The sequence below is a fragment of the Nanorana parkeri genome, unplaced genomic scaffold (assembly GCF_000935625.1).
Source record: "Nanorana parkeri isolate BGI_ZX_2015 unplaced genomic scaffold, ASM93562v1 scaffold626, whole genome shotgun sequence".
Lineage (NCBI taxonomy): Eukaryota > Metazoa > Chordata > Amphibia > Anura > Dicroglossidae > Nanorana > Nanorana parkeri.
The window spans coordinates 543,352-566,113 of NW_017306894.1; the positions used below are offsets into that span (position 1 = coordinate 543,352).

Sequence of the window (22,762 nt, forward strand, 5' to 3'; positions counted from 1 at the left end):
GGAGGAGGAGAGAGAGAGGAGGAGAGAGAGAGGGGGATAGACAGAGGGGAGAGACAGAGGAGGGGAGACAGAGGAGGAGGAGAGACAGAGGAGGAGAGAGAGGAGGGTAGAGAGAGAGGAGGAGAGAGAGAGGGGGAGAGACAGAGGAGGAGAGAGAGAGGGGGAGAGACAGAGGAGAGACCGAGGAGGAGAGAGAGAGAGGGGGGGAGACAGAGGAGAGATAGAGGAGGAGAGAGGGGGGGAGAGACAGAGGAGGATAGAGAGAAGGGTAGAGACAGAGGAGGAAAGACAGAGGGGGAGAGACAGAGGGGTACTAGAAACAGAGGGAGAGACACAGAGGGGGAGAGACAGATGGGGGAGGAGAAGGGAGATCATAGGGATAGTAAGAGCCAGGAGAGAGTGCACCCAGAGTGCTGAAGACACCCAGAGAGACACGGTGGGAAACAAGGAGAGGGAGTGCAGACAGAGAGCTAGCAATAGAGCAGAAAAGGGAAAACGAAAGAGACAGATAAGAGACAGACAAAAAGAATAGAGGGAGAGAGACAAAGAAAGAGGGAGAAAAAGAGAGAGAAAACCACAGAGAGAAAAGGAGAGAGCAGACTGCGAGAGAGAGCCAGCCGGGGGCCATAGAGAGTGCTGAGCCTGGTTGGGTGGATGAGAGGGGGCAGACGGTTAAGGATGGGGGTACCCAGGGGTAAGTGAGGGCACAGGCTGCTTGTTAAAACACTAAGGAAAGTGCAAGGCAGGAGGTGTGAGGGCAGAGACAGCAGACACAGAGGGAAGGCTGACTGAGGGAGGGGAGGAGGGGGGGGGGGAGGTCTCTTTTCACAAAGCCCCTCCAACCGCAGAGGGAGAAGGAAGGAGAGAGCAGAGATGGGGACAAAGAGAGGAAGAGAGTGATGGAGAGAGCAGCACAATGGCTATGTAAGATGATCCCGGGGCAAGGAACCCATGGATGGGGGAGACACTCTTGATCACCACATACGAGAGACCACCGGGGAGCCTGAGACTGAAAGTGACAGACCCGCAAGCTGCATGCTGGACGGTTGGACCCTGGAGCATCTCGCAAGACAGCCGGAGAAGCGTTGCTGCTTGAGGATGAGTGAGAGACCTCAGGAGAGGCAGAGAGACAGCAAACATTGCCTTTACACAGGAAGGAGACTGCTGGCGGCTGCACCGTGGGAATAAAGGGGCACCGGGTGACAGCTCCATGTATGGTCCCCATCTCAGGACACCTCCCACGGATGTGACTCACCCCACCCTAGGTACTGTCACTAATTGATCCTATGCTGGGTCACCAACACTCTGTAATTAGGAGAGACCTCCCTTATCTTCATAACAGCCATGCCCCCCACCCCTTTAATTCTCCCCCGCCTGCAAAAATGGAAACCTTCAGCTGTTCAGGAATCCCATACACACTGCTGATATTCAATGTAAGTTCCTTCCTTTTATTTCCCCCCCTATAAGCTTTAATGACCCACTAAACCTCGGCACCGTCCCTGTTTTCCGAGTAGGGATTCTGTCAAGCCTTATGGCCCCCATGGCTTCGTTAATATTGATCCATGCATTGCTGCCCACCATCACACAGATCACATTGCACAGCATGGTGAGTGCCAGCTTGGCCTCGATCCGGCAGGCGGCGGGTTAAAAAATCCCCTCCTCCCCGGTGAGCCAGGATGGCTGCCAGCTCTGGGCAATGATTATCGGTGGTAAATAACCACACCGGGGGGCTCATCTGGGTAAGGGGGGGAGCTGTGTTTGCGTCGTTTCGCCCCGGCTGGGCTGGGTAGGTTTGTTTACAGCATAGACAGGCCTCAGTCACTGGAAAATAGAATTGCCTCTTGTATAGCCCAGGGCTCCTTTATGTCTCCTCCACAATCCCGTCATTCCAAGTTATCTGCCAGCATCAGGTACATCTAGGAAGGCAGAAGCCATTTGTATAGTGATAATGATGCCATTACGATCCATACAGTAATGATGTTCTGCAAAGAATGCATGGTGCCCGCATATGGAAGCGGAAACGTGCGTCCAGCGCCAGTTGCGCACAAGGCAAGTACCGGAGTCGTTCAGGATTACTTCCTAAGGCAATGCAAAGTGCTATAGGGCTGTGCGGGGTGCGGTACCCCTCAATCAGTTTTATATTATTGATCATTACCATGGTTGCCACAGGTTACCATACTTCGCCCATGCTCATTGGCTGCAACGGACAGGTGCAGTGACCTGTTGCGACCCATCAAAAACCAACATTCAACAGTTAAGTTCAGCCGGGCTAGTGAAAGACAGTTTCTGGTCGGTTGCCATGGGTTACTGTACTTGACGCTCAGCACTTATTAACTGAAACCCAACACGCCTAAACTCCCTTGTGCCAGCAAGGAGCACAAACATTGATGCATGCAAAGGACTCTTACGTTAGGTGGGTGCTAAAACTGGAACGGTTGGACATTGTTGGGTTCACCTTTTTTTTTTCATCATGCTGTGGGCTTTTTATTTATCAAAAGAATGGCATTGTTCCCAGACAGCCAATAGCAGGCAAGATCCTAGCGCAGGTTTGAATCTGATTGGCCGATTGAGGGCTATAGAGTTCTTGCTGAGGGCAGATCAGGGGTTGTTACGGACAGCGGCTCACACTATTTTCCAGCCACCATGGGTCAGTCTGCGTATTCGAGAAGTTATATAATATTTATGTGTACAAACAGCAAGGTGGATCTATAGAGAGCAGTACAGTGCAGCACATACCAAGGGGCGCCAGCCTTACCCAGTTCCAGGTTACAAAGAATTGTTCCTGCACATGTAGGTCCCTACCAAGGCCATTATTTAAGACACAACACCGTATAACACTATTTGATAGATATAATTTTGCTTGCTACCCCCGTGGTGTTATCACGGGTTGGGTAGTTGTGTACTCCGAGTATTGAGCACCCTTTGATAAATAAGAACCGCGTATCTAATTGGCTGCTCTGGGCAGAAGCTCCCATTTTGTTCACTTTATATATTTAGTCCAGGGCTGGGCAAACCCCAGGAGCCAGGTCGCCAATGTTCCTGAAAAAACTCACAGCCAGTGCCCAACTTTTTAGATTTTCTCTATCTGTAGCCAATAGGCTCCAAAAATAAAATCCTTCCGGCTCCTGGATTGAACAGACCACCTCCTGATTCCCGTATTCGTTTGTCCATCCCTGATTTAGGAAGTAATAGGATATTGAATGGCACAATCAGCATGTTGCCTCTTTAGAAAGTGTGCATATAAATTGAAATTATGTAGCCACAGCGAGCAACCATCTCGTGTTTGAGAGATCTGTGCTGGCTTTTACATGTCCCAATACCGTACAACTGCGCAAATGTTTCGAAAATTGTTCTCCAGGGTTCCCCCAGGTCTGCGTAGGTTTCCCAGCGTGTACTCTGCTTTCCATGGGTGTCTGTGACCTGGTAGACCCATTAGGTTGTAAGATTCCCTATAGGCTCAGTGCCCTCTCTGCTATATGAATTAACACAATAGGGGTTTGCTGATATGCTGGGACTTTTAGTCCCCCAGTGGTTGCAGGTTTCTGTTTCAGAAAGCAGTTATGGGCTCCATATGGGTCTAAAGAGAAAGCATCTGCGTTGCCCATAACAATCAAACTAATAGTTGTTCCATATGAGATAACATATTGTTAGATGTATGTTAGGTACTTGAGTCTATAGCTGGCCATACACTGGCCCTTTGTTCTTGTTCAGCCCCTGGGGGAATCCCGACCTCCTCCCCTGCCAAGCTATTGTATTCTGACAGCAGTGGGTATGCTCTTGTCAAACTACTCGAAAGGTGACTGCAGCTGATTGGCTGAGATTTTTTGGACAGGTTCCTTCGACAAACGTCAATTGGATAATTGACTTTTATCGAGCCTGGTTGTGTTGGCAGAGCCATCCATAGTTGAAAGGGGGGATCCCAACATGGCCACACACTGGTCAAATTGACTTTTACTAGTGTATGGCCATCTTAACTGACTGACCCCCTGCTAAATATAGTGCTTAAAGGATCCACTTATGTTTAATAAACATCACCCAATCTCCCTCCAGTGCCAATCATGCAACCAAATGCCATGGCATTGGTCATGTGATCCCAACAAATGGCATGGCTCAGATTTTAGGCAGAGCCGCCGAGCATAAGGGCTAGTGTTGACAGGCTTTGTTTTTTTCTGCATCTGACCTGTTTTTCGAACATGCTTCGAGCACAGGTCAACAGTTATCGATTCATTCTTAATTGATTTTAATCCTGCCCATACACCTTACGATTATCGGACAAAACTTTTCGTCCGATGATCGAATAGTCGTCCGATTTTCGTACGGCAGCCCCATCCTGCCCCGATGATCGCAAGATTAATTTAGCCGTAATTAACGAAAAGCACCCGGACGAAATGCGGTAATTGATTTGCCGTATTTGCGTTAGCGCAAACGCAGTGTAGATCGTACGACTTTTGACGGACGGAAACGCCAGCAACCTTACGACAATCGTACGATCTAGCAAAGTTTTCAAACATGCTTGACCGTCAAAAGTAGTACGATTGTACAGTAATGTCGGTCGGACACTGCAATGCACACATACGATTATCGGACGAAAAGTCGATTACATACGAAAATCGTCCGATAATCGTAAGGTGTATGGGCACCTTTAGACTTTGAGTTTATTCAGATGCAGCTGGTGCCATTGAACTCTGTGTTGCAGGAAAAAGCAGGTCCAACGCAGCCCCTGCATCTAAACAGTTGCATTTGAGTAGCAATGCGTTTGAATACAAAGCAAAGTGTTTGTATACAAAGTACCTGACCCCAGACTTGCATTTAGGTAGGACAGAACCGTCAATGTGCCATACTACTCAGGAGGAAGCAGAACCTGCCTATGTAATAAACAATGTTTAATAACTATACACATAGTCCTGGATAACATTATCTACAGGTGAAACTCGAAAAATTAGAATATCGTGCAAAAGCTAATTCATTTCACTAATGCAACTTCTACCAGGAGATTTTGGAGCACTTCATGCTTTCTTCCGCAGACGAGCTCTATGGGGATGCTGACTTCATTTTCCAGTAGGACTTGGCACCTGCCCACACTGCCAAAAATTTTCTGAGATTGTGGATCTGGGTTTTCATGAGCTGTAAGCCATAATCATCACAATTATGACAAATCACGGCTTGAACTATCTTGCTTTGCATGTAATGAGTCTATCTCATATATTAGTTTCACCTTTTAAGTTGCATTAGTGAAATAAATGAACTTTGCACGATATTCTAATTCTAAATATTCGAGTTTCACCTGTATATTAAATAGCCAGTCCATACGAAACAGTTTTTTTTGTTTTTGGTTGTAGGCTAGACCAGCATTTCTTAACCTTTTTTCACTCACGGCACCCCTAAAAAGTATGCAAAATTTCTAAGGACCACAGTCTAAAATGTAAGGGGGGACCCCATGCAAAAACACACAAAAATGTGGGGTTCCTCCCTTTGCATCAAGTCTTCCTTTCAAATCTGAAGCCCCCATTCACATCAGAGTCCCCCTTTCACATCAGAAATGTTCCTTTTACATCAGAGTCCCCTTTTACATCAATAGCCCCCCCCCTCCTTTACATCAGAATCCTCCCTTTAATGTTCCTTTAATGCCCCCTTTCACATGAGAAGCCCCCTTTACATCTGGAGCCCTCTTTTTTTTTTAAAGATGCTTTTTATTAGTTTATCAAGTTAGCAAAAAGTTACAAAACAGGTCCCAAAAAAAAGGAAAACCCGGGCAACATAACCAGTGACATAAAACAAGAAAAAACAAAGAAAAAGATCACAATGAGTTCACAGTCTCAGTACAAAGAAAAATGACAGTCTCAATACAGGCATATGAAATGCACGGTTACACACCATGAGGCTGGGTTCACACCTAGGCGTATCGAATATGCGCGTTTGTCGCACGTTTCGTGACGCGTGTTTTTACCGCGATTCGCGGTAAAAAAACGTGCGTCGAAAGTGCATTTCCGATGGCTACCTGGCTGTATCCCAATGGAAACGTGCAACAAAAACGCCCCAAAGAAGCTCATGTACTTCTTTTGGCGTAGGGCGTTTTATAGCGCATTCATACGGCCTGTAATACGCCCGGGTGTGAACCATACCCTTATACATTGAACACGGGGAGCCAGTAGAGGAACATGGAGCGCCAGGCCTTATACTAGAGCACAAAGTACAATTATGCAGGATCAGTTGTTGTAGCAGTAGAGGAGAGCCATGGTCCCCAGATCCGTTCAAATCGGTCTGGGCTACACCTCTGCGCATAGGTAAGCTTGTAAAGAGAAAGGTGACTTACTGACCAGTTTTTTCCAGCAACTCAGGGAGGGAGGCGCCGCCCCATACCAAAAGGATGGCCTTCTTAGCATAGAATAAAAGTAGACGAATGAGGGTCTGGGCCCTAGCATCCAACATCAGTTCACCAAAAAGACCCAATAAACAGAAAGTGGGATTGCATATATTGGGGAAACCCAAACCAGTCTCCATGAAGGCGGTGATTTCAGATCAATACGAACGGATATGTGGACAAGACCAAAAGGAGTGGGAAAAATCTGCCCTTTGACCGCAGCGCTTAAAACACCGCGGGGTGGGGCGGAGACCTGATGTATGTAGAAGGGATGGAGTATAATAGACCTGGTAAAAAAAATGTCACTTGTAAAATTCTGTCTCTAGAGGCGATTACAGAAGACATGTATGTGTTTTCAAAATCACTCCAACCGTCCCCATCTAGGTCTGGGAGAAAGGCCTGCCATTTTTCTTTGCATTTATCAAACCTGGACGACCTAGTTGCCATAAGTTCGGCATAATAAGTCGATACCAGTTTAGTGGAAGTATCTCTGTGTAGCATCGTTTCTAGAGGAGACTGGATTGGGTTGGAGCCCTTTTTACATCAGAGCCCCCCTTCCCCTTTATGTCAGAGTCCCCTTTCATATTGGGATCCCCCCTTTAATGTTAGAAGCCCGATTTCACATGAGAAGCCACCCTTCACATCAGGAGCCCTCTTTACATCGTGGTACCCCTTCCCCTTTAAATCTAAGTCCCCTCACATATTGGGATGCCCCCTTTTTACATCAGAGTTCCCCCTTCTCATTAGAGTCCTACCATTAGAAAATGTTTAGGAAGCCAGAAGGCGCCCTGGTTGAGATAGACTGTGCAAGACAGTTAAATTACCTGACAGTTTCTTTTACCTCTTGGGAGCCTCCTGGTGGGCTCGCTGTGCTGAGTCCCCAGGTGTAAACATCTCCTGAGGCCATTATTCGGGGTTTCCACTCTTCCTACTTTTTTTATTGATTTTATATTGTGGAGGATGCAACAATAGGAGCTTGGACACACACAGATAGATGGGGACACCAAATCCCCCGGGTGGACAGAAAGACAGTTAGGAATTACGGTAGGGAGATCTCGTTGTTGAAGTATTGAAGACATGTTAGAAACCAGGAATTGACTTAGAACCCACCCACCAGGGTCCGCTTAGAACTAAGATATTACATTTGGGTGGGCTGGCCTCTTAGGTTGACTGCAGTTACATATATATATTGTGACGTTGGGGAGCTCACAGAGCACTCGCACAGGCTTTTCCTTTAAGCAAAAGTCTTTATTATTCTTCCGTAACAAAAAAGAGCTTTAATTCAGCAACATACAGTCCGCTTATGTTTGAGCCAGTAAGTAATATTACAATGCCTCACCAACTCAGGATTGTCACCTATCCTGCATGTGACTCTTCCACACACCCCTTGTATGTCCCAGGCTGATTCCCAGGTGCCTCCAGCAAACACACACAGCCTCCTGGCTCCACTCTGGCTTCTGGGTGGAGTCCACCTGACTCCTGGACACAACCTGCCCCTCTTCTCAGCAGGAGCCCTCAAGTGCCTGCAGACCACACCACACCAACTCTTCCTATCTGTCCAGTCTCTTAATATGGCTGTTATCAGCCACCTGGACAGCCTGGTCTGGTAATCGGCTGCACCTGGCCCCTGGACTGGAGATTTCATCCCGCCCAAGACTCTTAAGGTCCTCACACACCTTACGATAATCGTACGACAATCGCGGGAAATCCCGAGATCGTACAATTATCGTAAGGTGTGTGGAAGCCGTGCGACCTCTACTACTGTAAGGTCGCACGACTTTTAACTTACGGACATGTTCGAAAACCCGCCGAGCATCGTACGATGTTCGGCGGGTTTGTGGCATGTCCGTACGATAAAAGCCGTACGGGCCGGGCCGTACCATAAAAGCCGCAAGCGCACACTGCCCGTTCGGCATTGCGGTCATCGGACGTCCGCCCCTCAGGGGGCGTGGCTTGCGATCATCGCAAGTACGATCTGCCTATGCAAGATAGGCAGATCGTACGTTTTTTTAAGTACCTTACAACCATCGCAAGACAAAAGTCTTGCGATGGTTGTAAGGTGTGTGCCCAGCCTTAGAAATCTCCAAAGACCCAGATCCCAGTTATATTCCAGAAAACCCGGAAAGAACTGGACACCCAGCTCCTTCCCTGTAACGCTATATGTTTTCTGGACTCTCTCAGCCCCTCTGGCCGAGAGTCCTGGGCGCCAAACACACCAATCACCATAGTGATACGGCACTGTCCTGTCACAATATATATGTATATATCCCCTCCAGCTCTGCATCTCTACCTTGTTTACATCTTCCTCCCGGTCTTCTTCCAGGTTGAGAGTCTTTGGCCGCTTGATTGGCCAGGCCCCGATGATGTAATGACCACGCATGCACACGGGAGCAACTTCATCTCGGCATGCCGGGTCCGTGCACTGAGCTGCACATGTGTGGCTCAGCGTATAGAAAATAAATAATTGCAAAATGGCAGCAAGAAGCTTTCATGACAGAAGACACTTACACAGTCCCTTCTGTCTTATACAGCCTGCTGATTTTGCTTCAGCTTACTTGCACTTTAACAGTTTTCCTTTAATAACCTCTAAAAGGCTGATATACAAAGCACATATCTCTGCAATGGATTTCATCAACCCCCCCCCCCCCCCGGCTCCTGGTCAGGGCAGGGGTGATGCCCTATACAGAGAATCAGTAGACTCTGGCAGGATATAATTACAGCAGACCTGGTTTGGTTCATGCTCAGGATTAGCGGGCAGGAGGCTCGCCACGTTAACGCTCCATCGTGACAGTTCATCTCACAGCTGTGCCCAGGATACGAAGCTTAATCAGTAATCCCTATACATGCGGGGGGAGAGGAGGCACATACATAGACTGAGGGTGCATGCTTCTGAACCAATAAACAAATAGTGGCTATTCTGGCAGCCATTTTGTCTGGTGACCTCTTGACCTCTATGACCTCTTGGTTTAAGCTCTGCAGGCAGGATGGCTGTGAGGTCATAGGCTTTCCCCCTTAGTATGTCATTATGCTCCTATATGTACAGAAAAAAGTCAGAGACCATCACTGCAGAGAACAATGTGCTCCCAGCCCTGTCCGGTGTTCTGCCCTCTCATTGAGGCTGGGTTCACACCTAGGCATACGGAATATGCGCGTTTTTACTGCGATTTGTGGTAAAAAATGCACGACAAACGCGCGTTTCCGAGAGCTACCTGGCTGTATCCCAATGGATACGCGCGGCAAATACGCCCCAAAGAAGCTCCTCTCCTTCTTTGGGCATATGGCGTTTTGCAGCGCGTTCCTACGCGCTGTAAAACGCCAAGGTGGAAACCATGCCCATAGGCAATCATTGGTTTTCACATGTTGAGCGTTGTAAAACACCCAGGTGTGAACCAGGCCTAAGGGCTTATTCCTGGAGCCCGCGTGCTGTAAAAAATGACTGGATCTCTGCTCCTGGGAGCCACAGTTACTGTGTAAAGCCTGTCAGTACAAATCAATGACGCGCTGTGGCTTTACGCTGGTAAAATCCTCTCTGAGCGTATACTTGATTACAGGTACAGATGGATGTCTGTGTCCAAGGGCGTAAATCTGAACCTGTATGGATGTACATGCTCGGAGCAGCATTTACCAGCATACAGCCACAGCCCGCCACTGATTTGACGGGCTATACGGAACATCCGTGGCTTCTGTTTCTGGAAGATCAACATGTACGTGCAGGATAAAATATGGGGGTTCCTCCCCAGCCTGACTGTCCCTGGCCTGCCCCCTTCAATTACAGTATTGGGTTTCAGTTCTTTCAATCATGAAGGTTGGGCATCACATGTGGTTTTCACCTTGCACTTCAGACTGGCCATCTTTATACAAACCAATCACCTGTATTGAAGTTGCACTATTGTAATGTACTTGTGTTGTGTTTGTCTTTGCCTTGTTAACTGATGATTTCTTTGTCTTCTGCCCCCCCCTTCTAGGACCAATGATAAGACTTTGTACATGGAATTGGTTCCATAATACGGACTTTTGAAGAACAGTCACACTCAGACATACAGTCTTGTATCTCCTCTTGGGGACATGACCGACATTATGCAAACCCTTCCATTCAAGCTGTTTGCTCCGGAGCCGGGGCCGGATTGGCCTCCGACCTGCGAGCAGGAGATAGAGAGGAGGTACCAGGTGGTGCCCTCTGTGGTCTGTGCCATGTGCTGCCTTTTTGGGATCATCTACTGCTTCTTTGGTGAGTACGTCTGAAGAAACCAACCTTCGAATTAAAGTCCAAGTGTATCAGAAAGAGGCAACCTGCAGCGCTGAACTACAAGTCCCTAAAGATCCTGCCAGCCACAGGGAGTAGTAAATCTCCTGAAACTGGAGAGCCATGCATTGCCTAATCTTCCAAAAAACGATGGGCCTCAAGTTTGGAAGTGCCAGAAAGGAGGAAAGCTAGATTCAGGAGTTAGAGGGCTAAAGGGTCCCATTAACATTTTTGTGGTGCGTTAATGCATGTTACCGTGTGTTGCAATAAGGAAGCCTGTTGACATGAATCGGCTGCTAATGCACCAACATTTCCCGAAGATCAGATGTCTGTGAATGGAGGCTACAAGTCCCATCAGTCACCGTAGTAGAGGGACTTGTAGTTCTCAAAGGAGAAGAAGTGCAGTGACATCACTCCACGTATAGTCCATTGATACTTCCTCCTTTAGCTGGAAGTCTGCACCTCGATATAGACATGGACTGGAGGAAGAATCTGCAGGAGCCACTGTTAATAAGCAGAAATTTGGGGATTCAGTTATATAAGTTACGCCTGGCGTATAGCCAGGTGGATGACCTTCGATGGCTCTGATGGGTAGAGAAATTCCCCATCTAGGATCCCCCTAATATTTTTATTTCCCCAGTATAAGTAAAACGTGACAGGTAATGAGTGACATGTTATTATGTAGATACAATGATGATGTTCTAATTAATATCCAATTGTCCCATGCAGGTTACCGCTGCTTCAAGGCTGTCATGTTCTTGACTGGTCTGATGTTTGGATCGGTGGTCATCTTCATGCTGTGCTATAAGGAACGGGTTCTGGACACGCAGCTGAGCGTGGAAGCCAGCGTGGGCATTGGCCTTGGCATCGGTGTCCTTTGTGGACTGGTAACCATGCTGGTGAGGAGCGTGGGACTGTTCATGGTGGGCTTGCTGCTAGGGCTACTGCTTGCCATAGCCTCGTTAATTGTCATGGAACAGTTCTACCACCCACGCACGGTGTGGGTTCCGGTGGCGCTTTTGCTCGGAATTGGGATGCTGTTTGCCGTGTTGACCTTACAGTGGCAACGCTTCTTCACCACACTCTCCACTGCTGTCTTTGGCAGTGCCATCATGACTGTGACTGTGGATTACTTCATCGAGCTCTTTCTTCTGGTGCAGTACGTGTACCAGCGCATGAAGGTTGACCCCCCGCAGGCCGTCTGCTGGTACAGCTGGGTCATCCTCGGGATATGGCCTGTGCTCAGCTTACTGGGGGTGCTCGTCCAGTGGAAAGTCACAGCAGAGGGCTACTCGCACACAGAAGGTAAGCTCAAACTGTCGGTTACTAATTTTAATTAACTGCATTGTACTGATCTAACATGGAATCTCCCCGCCCCCACAAACACAATTGGATAGATTCTGTGTCACTGATTGGTTTGTAACCAGCCAGTCTTCTCCAATCTACGCCAGTGGTACAGGTGCAGGATAATGAGGTGTAAAATAACATAAACCCATGATACATGCTCTATATGGCCAAAAGTATGAGGGCACCTGACCATCACATCTACATATATGACTAAAAGTATGAGGACACCTGAACCTCAAATCTACATATATGGCCAAAAGTCAGAGGGCACCTGACCATCACATCTACATATATGACTAAAAGTATGAGGGCATCTGACCATCACATCTACATATATGACTAAAAGTATGAGGGCATCTGACCATCACATCTACATATATGATTAAAAGTATGAGGGCATCTGACCATCACATCTACATATAGGACTAAAAGTATGAGGCAACCTGAACATCAAATCTACATATATGACAAAAAGTATGAGGCAACCTGACCATCACATCTACATATATGGCCAAAAGTATGAGGACACCTGATTATCACATCTACATATATGGCCAAAAGTATGAGAGCACCTGACCATCACATCTACACATATGGCCAAAAGTATGATGACACCTGACCATCACATCTACACATATGGCCAAAAGTATGATGACACCTGACCATCACATCTACATATATGGCCAAAAGTATGAGGCAACCTGACCATCACATCTACATATATGGCCAAAAGTATGAGGACACCTGACCATCACATCTACATATATGGCCAAAAGTATGCGGACACCTGACCATCACATCTACATATATGGCCAAAAGTATGAGGGCACCTGACCATCACATCTACATATATGGCCAAAAGTATGAGGACACCTGACCATCACATCTACATATATGGCCAAAAGTATGCGGACACCTGACCATCACATCTACATATATGGCCAAAAGTATGAGGGCACCTGACCATCACATCTACATATATGGCCAAAAGTATGAGGACACCTGACCATCACATCTACATATATGGCCAAAAGTATGAGGGCACCTGACCATCACATCTACATATAACTTTGTGGACTGGTAACCATGCTGGTGAGGAGCGTGGGACTGTTCATGGTGGGCTTGCTGCTAGGGCTACTGCTTGCCATAGCCTCGTTAATTGTCATGGAACAGTTCTACCACCCACGCACGGTGTGGGTTCCGGTGGCGCTTTTGCTCGGAATTGGGATGCTGTTTGCCGTGTTGACCTTACAGTGGCAACGCTTCTTCACCACACTCTCCACTGCTGTCTTTGGCAGTGCCATCATGACTGTGACTGTGGATTACTTCATCGAGCTCTTTCTTCTGGTGCAGTACGTGTACCAGCGCATGAAGGTTGACCCCCCGCAGGCCGTCTGCTGGTACAGCTGGGTCATCCTCGGGATATGGCCTGTGCTCAGCTTACTGGGGGTGCTCGTCCAGTGGAAAGTCACAGCAGAGGGCTACTCGCACACAGAAGGTAAGCTCAAACTGTCGGTTACTAATTTTAATTAACTGCATTGTACTGATCTAACATGGAATCTCCCCGCCCCCACAAACACAATTGGATAGATTCTGTGTCACTGATTGGTTTGTAACCAGCCAGTCTTCTCCAATCTACGCCAGTGGTACAGGTGCAGGATAATGAGGTGTAAAATAACATAAACCCATGATACATGCTCTATATGGCCAAAAGTATGAGGGCACCTGACCATCACATCTACATATATGACTAAAAGTATGAGGGCATCTGACCATCACATCTACATATATGACTAAAAGTATGAGGGCATCTGACCATCACATCTACATATATGATTAAAAGTATGAGGGCATCTGACCATCACATCTACATATAGGACTAAAAGTATGAGGCAACCTGAACATCAAATCTACATATATGACAAAAAGTATGAGGCAACCTGACCATCACATCTACATATATGGCCAAAAGTATGAGGACACCTGATTATCACATCTACATATATGGCCAAAAGTATGAGAGCACCTGACCATCACATCTACACATATGGCCAAAAGTATGATGACACCTGACCATCACATCTACACATATGGCCAAAAGTATGATGACACCTGACCATCACATCTACATATATGGCCAAAAGTATGAGGCAACCTGACCATCACATCTACATATATGGCCAAAAGTATGAGGACACCTGACCATCACATCTACATATATGGCCAAAAGTATGAGGCAACCTGACCATCACATCTACATATATGGCCAAAAGTATGAGGACACCTGACCATCACATCTACATATATGGCCAAAAGTATGCGGACACCTGACCATCACATCTACATATATGGCCAAAAGTATGAGGGCACCTGACCATCACATCTACATATATGGCCAAAAGTATGCGGACACCTGACCATCACATCTACATATATGGCCAAAAGTATGAGGGCACCTGACCATCACATCTACATATACGACTAAAAGTATGAGAGCACCTGACCATCACATCTACATATATGGCCAAAAGTATGTTGACACTCCTCCAAATGATTGAGTTCATTTGTTTCCGGTGAAGTGTCCTGTTGATGCTCCAGCATAGTGTGAAGGATCCCAATCCTACTAAACATCCAACTTCTGTAGCTGACCTCACAAATGTTCTTTTGGCTGAATGGGCGCCTACACACTTTAAAATCTAGAGTAGCAGTGGAGTATGCCATAGCCACAAATAGAGGGGGGGGGGGCAACTCCATATTCATGTCCATGGTTTTGAAAAGGGAGGTCCAACAAGCTCACATATGTGTGATGGTCAGGTGTCCACAGATGGTTGACCATATAGCAGGGGCGTCCCGAGGGAGGGTGGCACCTGGTCTCTAGACCTGGTGACACCCCGCCGTGTCGTTATCGTGCGTGACGTCACCACGCACACGCGCGATGACGTCATCGCACATGCTCGACCTTTTGAATGATGCCTACCGGCGGCCATCTTGGTGAAGGACGCTGGCAGAGAAAGGAGGGGACGTTCACCTGGCGGGATGAGGTATGCCAAGTCCCCTCCTCTCTCCTGACGCCGTCGGGCTCTCGGTCCATTGCCGCGCGGTCACGGATCGCCCAGGGGTGATCCTGGCCGGCCTCAAAGTTTGTTGACCTGGCCGTATCGGGAGGGCCACACGGTGGTATTCCAGCCATGTATGGCCACCTTCATGTGGCTGGTCTTGAGGTTGACACAGCAGTTGATTGGCAGGCATAGGGACAAGTGAGGCTTACACCGGCAACCAGCCAAGAAAATAGGACCGCGCGAACATCAAATCATTTCTGGTACATAGTATAGAACATAAATGGATTCGTCTTCCCGTCTTCTCCATCGGTGTAATGAATGTGTTCCTAGAGAAGCGATGAACCCGCCAGGAAGGATCAGCCCATTATAAAATGAAACAATGTGAAATCTTCAATACAGCACCAGAAATATGTGACACTGTAATCAGCGCTTCAGACATTGTTCTGCGCCATTCATAATTGCCAGATAATTATAATTATTTCCAGAGACTCGTCTACCGACTCGCAGGTGCAATTAGGCATGCCACGTGATCCCGCTGTTCTTCTCGGCGCTTCCCGGCTGGCGCCGGTTCCGGAATTTCTTGAGAACATTGCTTTTGCCTTGTTTGCGTGGAACATTCTGTATCCATTAGTGACTGTTTATGAGGAATGGAAATAACAGATTGCTGGACGGGGTCATGAGGTCAGATGATGTCTCACTTTCCTCTACAGTTATGGCTCTGCCTTAAAGGAGAACTCCGGGCAAAACTTGTATTTGTGGGGCCAGTCCTGCACTGGAAGGATTAAGTGCTCGTTTTGGTCTAGGTGCTAAAAAAAAAAAAAGTTATACTCGCCCGATCCTTAAAGCCAGCTTGCTTCTTGACCGGCCCATCCAGCCTCTCTCCCCCTCCGCTGCAGCGGTCTAAGGTCCCGTAACTCACTACGTTCTATACACGGTGTATACACGGAAGGACGCCAAGGAAGATTTCAATGCTTCAGCGTAGGAGGAGACAGGCTTCAGAGACCGGAGAAGCAGGGAGCCGGCCAACTAAAAAAGCTGCAGGTCCAATTATCGGTCCCATGTGGTGCATTGGCAGCGTATTCACATAAATCAACTTCCTTAGCAGGACGCGCGGTAATGGGTGGCGTAACGCACGTTCGGTAATGCGCATAAAGGGCACTGCAACGGAGCGGCTTGGTGTGAATAGGCCCTAGGGCCACATCACAGAGACACAGTTGTGCATATGCTGTTACTGATTAAAATTTTCGTGTTCGATTAATCGAAAAAAAATGTAATCGATTAATTTTGATTAATTATAACGCACATACAGATCCAACTACATTGGCCTATACACACACAGCACAGCAATGAAGTAATAAAATGAACTAGGATCACACTCATCCAGCACGTTATTAATCTCACGTGCCCCACTCAATATGGCCGCCGCTTGAGTGGGGCAACTCAGACTAATAACGTGCTGGATTAGTGTGATCCTAGTAGAGCTGCAGCTAACGATTATTATTTTTAAAATCGATTAGTTAGCCGATTATTAAGTTCGATTAATCGGTTAATTGGATAAAAATAAAATAAATGTAAAAAATGGCTCCAGTGATGGACTACTAGCTTGTACTGAGATTGTAGTCCATCAAAGGAGCAAGCTTGGACCGGTGGAAGTAAAAAAAGAAAAAAAAAAAGTGTGGTGTGCAATATAGTGAAATTAAAGAAATGTAATCGATCAAAAAATTTAACGATTAATCGTTAATCGATTAATCGTTAACTTAATCGTTAATTTACGCAGCCCTAGTTCTTGTGCTTCAAGGTGCACTGCGTTAGGGCAGCCCAGTCATCGTTCATTTTGAGCAGACCTTAAAGAGCACCTGTCACCAAAACATTGCAATGAAAAGCATTTTTAGATGCTTACATGCAGCGTTTTTACTTTCCATAAAAAATTTTTTTTTTTTTTAGTGGGCTCACAATGTGTCTCTGAAGTTAATAGCCTATTTGACTAGTCCAGGAGGAGTCAGTTCCCCAGCCCAGCTCCCCTCTCTCCTTGAACGTCACAGCCCTCTCCTTTTCTGGAAGTGTCTAACTACTATCTGCGCTGGCTCAGCTCCTCTGCCCCTCCCCTCACCTCCGCTACATAACCATTTCTGTAGCTGCTGAGGGGAGGAGCCAGCAAGGATCAGTACTATAGAGCAGGGGTGGGCAAACTCCGACCCTACAGCTGTGGCGCAACTTCAAATCCCGTGAGGCTATGCAAGACTATGACAGCCACAGGCATGGCTCCCAGAGGCAGATGCATTATGGGATTTGTAGTTTTGCCCCAGCCCGGGAGCTGATCTTTGGATACCTCTGCTATAGAGTGTTACTCTGAGACCGCCAGGGCTGCTGACATCAACTTATCTACACTGGTCATAACACTGTATGGTGTGAAGCAGACGCTTGCCACATTTTAGTGGCTGCTGACATCACATCCAAGATGGCGGCACCCTCCAGCAGTCTTGGTGTTTTTTTATGTCTACTGGAACCCCGAAGGCTTGTAAAAATATTTAAAGGGATGCAGTGTGATTGTAACCCCCATTGTATTTTGACTGGTATGTGCCATCCATGCCCATCATGCTCCATGATGCTGGAAATGTAGGCCACTATGGGGCCCATGGCACAGGGGGGCCCGGCCAGGACATCCCCCTGATGCCATGAGGGCCGCCTGGGTCGCTATGGCATGTCAGGTTGCTGGCTGTCACTGGCGGGTGTGAGGAGGAACGTGTCAGTGATCTTTGCAGCCGTTCCTCCTCATAGCCGCTGCTGTGTCAGTGACAGCCAGCAGCTGTGGCGGAGGATGCTGGGCCCGGCGTCGGCAGGGGTGGAGGATGCGGGGCCTGGCGACAGAAGAGGAGGCGGGCCGGTGACGTCAGAGGAGGAGGGGCCCGGCGATGGAAGGGAAGACAGGGCCCGGCGATGGAAGAGGAGGCGGGCCCTGTGCAGGAGGAGGAGGCGGACAACAGGTTGGGGCTGACAGGTAAGAGGTGTGCAGGGGTGCGACCAGCCCACCTGAGACCCTGCAGAGCCCACCATAGAGTCTATGGTGGGCTCTGCAGGGTCACTCTCAGGTGAGCAGTTTGGGATCTCAGGTGGGCTCTGGGCGTAAGTAGGAATCACAGGGCCCCATACAAAATGTTGCTATGGGGCCCTGTGATTTCTAGTTACGCCCCTCTGGAGTGCCCCACCTAGAGCTGACAAAGCAGTACTGCACCAATTCTCACTTTTCAAATGTTTAATAACAATTTTGCGATGAATCAATGTAAAATAATAATTGGGGAAATAAATCATCAATAAAAAATATTCTACATTTGTTGCTGTGTGCACAGCGAGCGGGATTAGAGGCCGGAGGATTACGACTCCCATTTAGATTAGGGATGGAGCTAATCGCATTAGTCAGGAATGATTGTACAGGTAGGACAGTTGGCGGGAGTGAAGGGTGGATTTGCCATGAGATCCCGGCTTTAGGCCCTATTTCCATTATTTATGTACTGTAAAGGGGAGCCGCCGGTTCCTTGTGTCTGGATCACGCCGGCATTAGCTTGTAAACACTCTTTTGGAGAGCGGCGCCCGACAACAAACATTTACCAAAGCATTTAACAAGCTTTCAGCAGCTTTCTTGAAGCCCTTAAAATACCCTTCAGCTCCGGACTGGGAGCGGAGAACAGTTTGCAGCGCCGCTCGAAGCTCGCTGAAACCCGCTGAAGCCCACTGAGGTTATTTAATGCAACAAATGCAGTTAATAAATAAAACAAATCAATTTATTTCATTGTTCCATCAAAAAGGAACAATAAGGTTATTATCATATTTATGTTTTATGTTTTAGATCTCAGGGGCAGGGCCCTCCTCATCATCTTGTCTTCATTTGTATTGTAATGTCTTCCTTATATTGTAAAGTGCTACGCAAACTGTTGGCGCTATATAAATTCTGAATAATAATATAATAATAATAGAGCTGACAGTTATAGACATGACTCCCAGAGGCAGAGGGATGCTGGGATTGTAGTTAAAGCACATCTAGAGGGCCAGATCTGCCCACCCCTGTTATACAGCCAGCTGTTGGCACTCTAGTCTCAGTCTTAGTACATGTGATGGCATCAGTCTCAGCTATTGGGAGAGAAGCCTGTTTATTCTCTGAGTTCACCCTTATCAGAGTCTGAGGTTAAATGAGACAAATGGAATCCCAAAAGCAGTCAGCATCTGCCGTGTTGTCTCTTTAGCTGACCCACGGTGCGCTAGAAATCATTTGCAATTTAGTCATTGTAGAACAAAGATTGCATACAGAGTGTAACAAATAGAAGATATAACAGTTTAAAAATGTATTAGTGTGCAAATAAATAAGTCAAATTGACCCCATACTATTATAGCTTTCTTTTGAGATCTCTATCACACCCTCCCGGACAGAGCTAAAGGGAAAGTAAACAGTATTTTTAGGTGCAGTTATTATTATTTTTGTTATTATGATTATTATTATTATTAAGCATTAACCTTAAAGATAAACCACAGATAAAACAGGTATATGCACAGATGGTATACATTGGTGGACAGTAGGAGGAATGCAACTCATACAGAGACCTTTACCGAAAGCTAAAAAGATGATTGATTTCATGCTGCTGGCTGTGCCAAGTGGTGTTGGTGCCGGAACTATGCGGGCTACATAAAATGGGAGGTCAATTCGCTGTAGCTCAAGGAACCCCTAACAGGGAGCCCTTGGACGGGACTAGAAAGACTCTCCTCTTCTCCTTTCCTCTTCTCTCCTCCTTTCCTCTCCTCTCTTACTCCTCCCTCCTATCCTCTTCTCCTCCTCTCCCCTTCTCCTCTCTTCTTCTTTCCTCCTCCTTTCTCCTACTCTCTTCTCTTCCTCCTCTCCTCTTCTTTTCCTCCTCTCTCCGCTCCTCCTCCTCTCCTATCCTCTTCTCCTCCTCTCCCCTTCTCCTCCTTTCCTCTCTTCTCCTCCCCTCTCTCTCCTTTTTTCCTTTTCCTCTCTCCTCTTCTCCTCCTCTCTTCTCCTCCTCCTCTCCTCTTTCCGCTCCTCCTCTTCTCCTCCTCTGCTTCTATTCTCCTCCTCTCTACTCTCCTCCTCCTCTCTCCCCCTCTCCTCTTCTCTCTTCTCCTCTCCCTCCTCTCCTACTCTCTTTTCTTCCTCCTCTCTCCTCTCCGATTCTCTTCTTCTCTCTCCTCCTCTTCTCCTCCTCCTTTCATTTCTTCCTCCTCTCTTCTATACGATTCTCCTCCTCCTCTCTCCTCCCACTTTCTTCTCCTCCTTTCCTCTCTTCTCCTCCCCTCTCCTCTTCCTCTCTCTTCTCTTCCTCCTCTCCTCTTTTCCTCCTCTTCTCCTCCTCTGCTCTCCTCCTCTCTTCCTCCTCTCCTCTGCTTCTCTTCTCCTCCTCCTGTCTACTCTCCTCCTCCTCTCCTATCCTCTTCTCCTCCTCTCTCCTCTCCTCCTCCCCTCTTTTCTTCCTCCTCTCTCCACTTTTCTTCTCTCCTCTTCTCCTCCTCCTCTCCTCCTCCACTCTCCCCTCCTCTCCTCCTCCTCCTTTCTTCCTCCTCTCTTCAATCTGATTCTCCTCCTCACCTACTCCTCTCTCCTCCCACTTTCTTCTCTTCCTCCTCTCTTCTTCTCCTCCTCCGCTCTTCCTCCTCCTCTCTTCCTCCTCTCCTCTCTCTGATCAGCTGAGAAGATTTCTGTTTTTTCATGTTTTTTTCACTTCTCAGGCAGATAAAATAAAACACTTTGAATGCATCAACCTCCCGGGGCTCCACCACGACCTTCACTGGTCACTCAAATAGTAGCATGAAGTACCCACCATTGGAGCATACCTTTGCTCCATCGCACATCCAGGGGAAAAGTTGGGCCACACAATTCCCCCGGCTGATGCGTTTCACTCTCAGGGACTTACTACGTGTCAGAGGGGGCAAAGGATCTAAGGCGGGACTGTGCAGCACTTGCATGGCCTGAGTGAAGTTGTTTTTATCCAGTGATGTCATCGGTGTGCAGCTCAACTAAATGATTTCCATGGTGTATTTAACATACTAAAATGGACCAAATAGGAGGAGTTCATTGTTAGAGTTTTCATACCTTTTCAGTGCAACCCACAATGGAGGTTGCTTGGCCGCTGTACGTGTCTGCTTATATGCGCCTCTTAACGCCTGAACTTCATAATTTGGAGGGGTGTCCACATACTTGTCGCCACATAGTGTACTCAGGGCCAGATTTCCTACAAGGCCACCCAAGGCCCGGCCTTGGGGCAGTAGGGAGTAGAGGGGCAGCAGAGGTGTGGAATTCCTATCTCCCGATGCCCAGGACATGCAGTTCCGGGAGCCAGGCGGGTAGCTGTTTTCTACATTTAGCCCTGCCTTGGGTAAGCAGAGCTAAATGTACAGCGGGGAAGCTGCCGCTTGTTTTGTACAAGTGATCTCGGCAATGTCACAGAGATCACTTGTATGCAGCCTGCAGGTCTGCCATTCTCCATTGGAGGGGTTTGGCGGGTAGGGGGGCGCATTGAGGAACCTGGCCTTGGGGCAGCAGAGGGAGAGAAAATCCAGCCCTGAGTGTACTTTGAGCTGCTGGTAGGTTTCCTTTAACTGATCCAGCTGTCCACAAGCCGCACACAGTGATGGCTAATTTGTTTGGACTCAATTAACATTGCAGCGCCCTGACGGCTCTCAGATCTGAATCTAATCAGAATCAATGACCAGTCACAACAGCCAAGCCTCTCCGGAACCACTAACAATTCGCCCTCTAGGCTCTTTCCTGTAAGGAACAAATCTCTTAATCTTGAGCGTGCTGAAAGGCCTTTTAAATTGGCTGCAATCAGAGGCTCGGTGAGATCTCTATTTCAGGACATGCAGCGCGCTCTTTCATGAATTCAGCAGTTCAGATAAAGATTGGGGCGGCAGGGCACGCTCAATTACAGGGGCGGCTGATAAATGAGGTGGTAGAATCTAGTCCTCGCTTGACAAATGCTAAAGGTGGCCATACACTGTACAACCATCGCAAGACCTTAGTCTTGCGATGGTTGTAAAGGGATTAAAAAAACGTACGATCTGCCCATCTTGGACGGGCAGATCGCACTCTCGATCATCGCAAGCCACGCCCCCTGAGGGGCGGGCTTGTGATGACTGTAATGAGGGGCGGGCTTACGCTGACTGCAAACGGGCAGTGTGCGCGTGCGCACACCGGCCCGTTCGGCAGTCGTCGAACCAGCAGGCCATCAACTCGCCGAGAATCGTACAGTAGACCATCAACCAGCAGGCCATCAACTCGTGCGACCGTACAGTAGAAACGATCGCACGCCTTCCATACACTGCACGATTCTCGTATGATCGCGGGATTTCCCGCGATTCTCGTACGAGAATCGTGCAGTGTATGGGCACCTTTAGACTGGCCATAAAGGGAAAGACTGGTTGCAGGTCCCTGTGTTTGTGCCCCCTTCCTGATGAACTGCCCATGGCGGCCGCCTCTTCTGCTTTCCTAGCCGTCTACTCGGTTGCTTTCCCATTATTTTTGTGACTGTAATAAATCTGGAATTGTTCAGCTTAACCATTAGAAAGTTTTGTGTTTGCCTCAATTATTTTAGCAACTGCTGAGACAAGATACTTTTTCAGCCATAGAAGGAGTGCGTTGTTTTGAATGAGACGGCCACCTTCTACACTTGCATTTTGAGGAAGAGCATTAAAGCGGCACCTCTCCAGTTTTTAAAAAAACCCTAAAGCCCTATTAACCTCTTTCTC

The 22,762-nt window shown here is 47.7% G+C and overlaps 1 protein-coding gene across 1 annotated transcript in view; it reads left to right on the forward strand.

The window, feature by feature from the left end:
- Positions 1–610: 610 nt before the first annotated feature.
- The window catches only part of TMEM198 (transmembrane protein 198), a 28,634-nt gene continuing 6,482 nt past the window's right edge, over positions 611–22,762 (forward strand). The window contains exons 1-3 of the mRNA XM_018563051.1: positions 611–1,433; positions 10,327–10,589; positions 11,334–11,909. Of these exons, the coding sequence (XP_018418553.1) occupies positions 10,427–10,589; positions 11,334–11,909 (739 nt within the window). The 5' untranslated portion in view covers positions 611–1,433; positions 10,327–10,426. The remainder of the gene's footprint in view (positions 1,434–10,326; positions 10,590–11,333; positions 11,910–22,762) is intronic.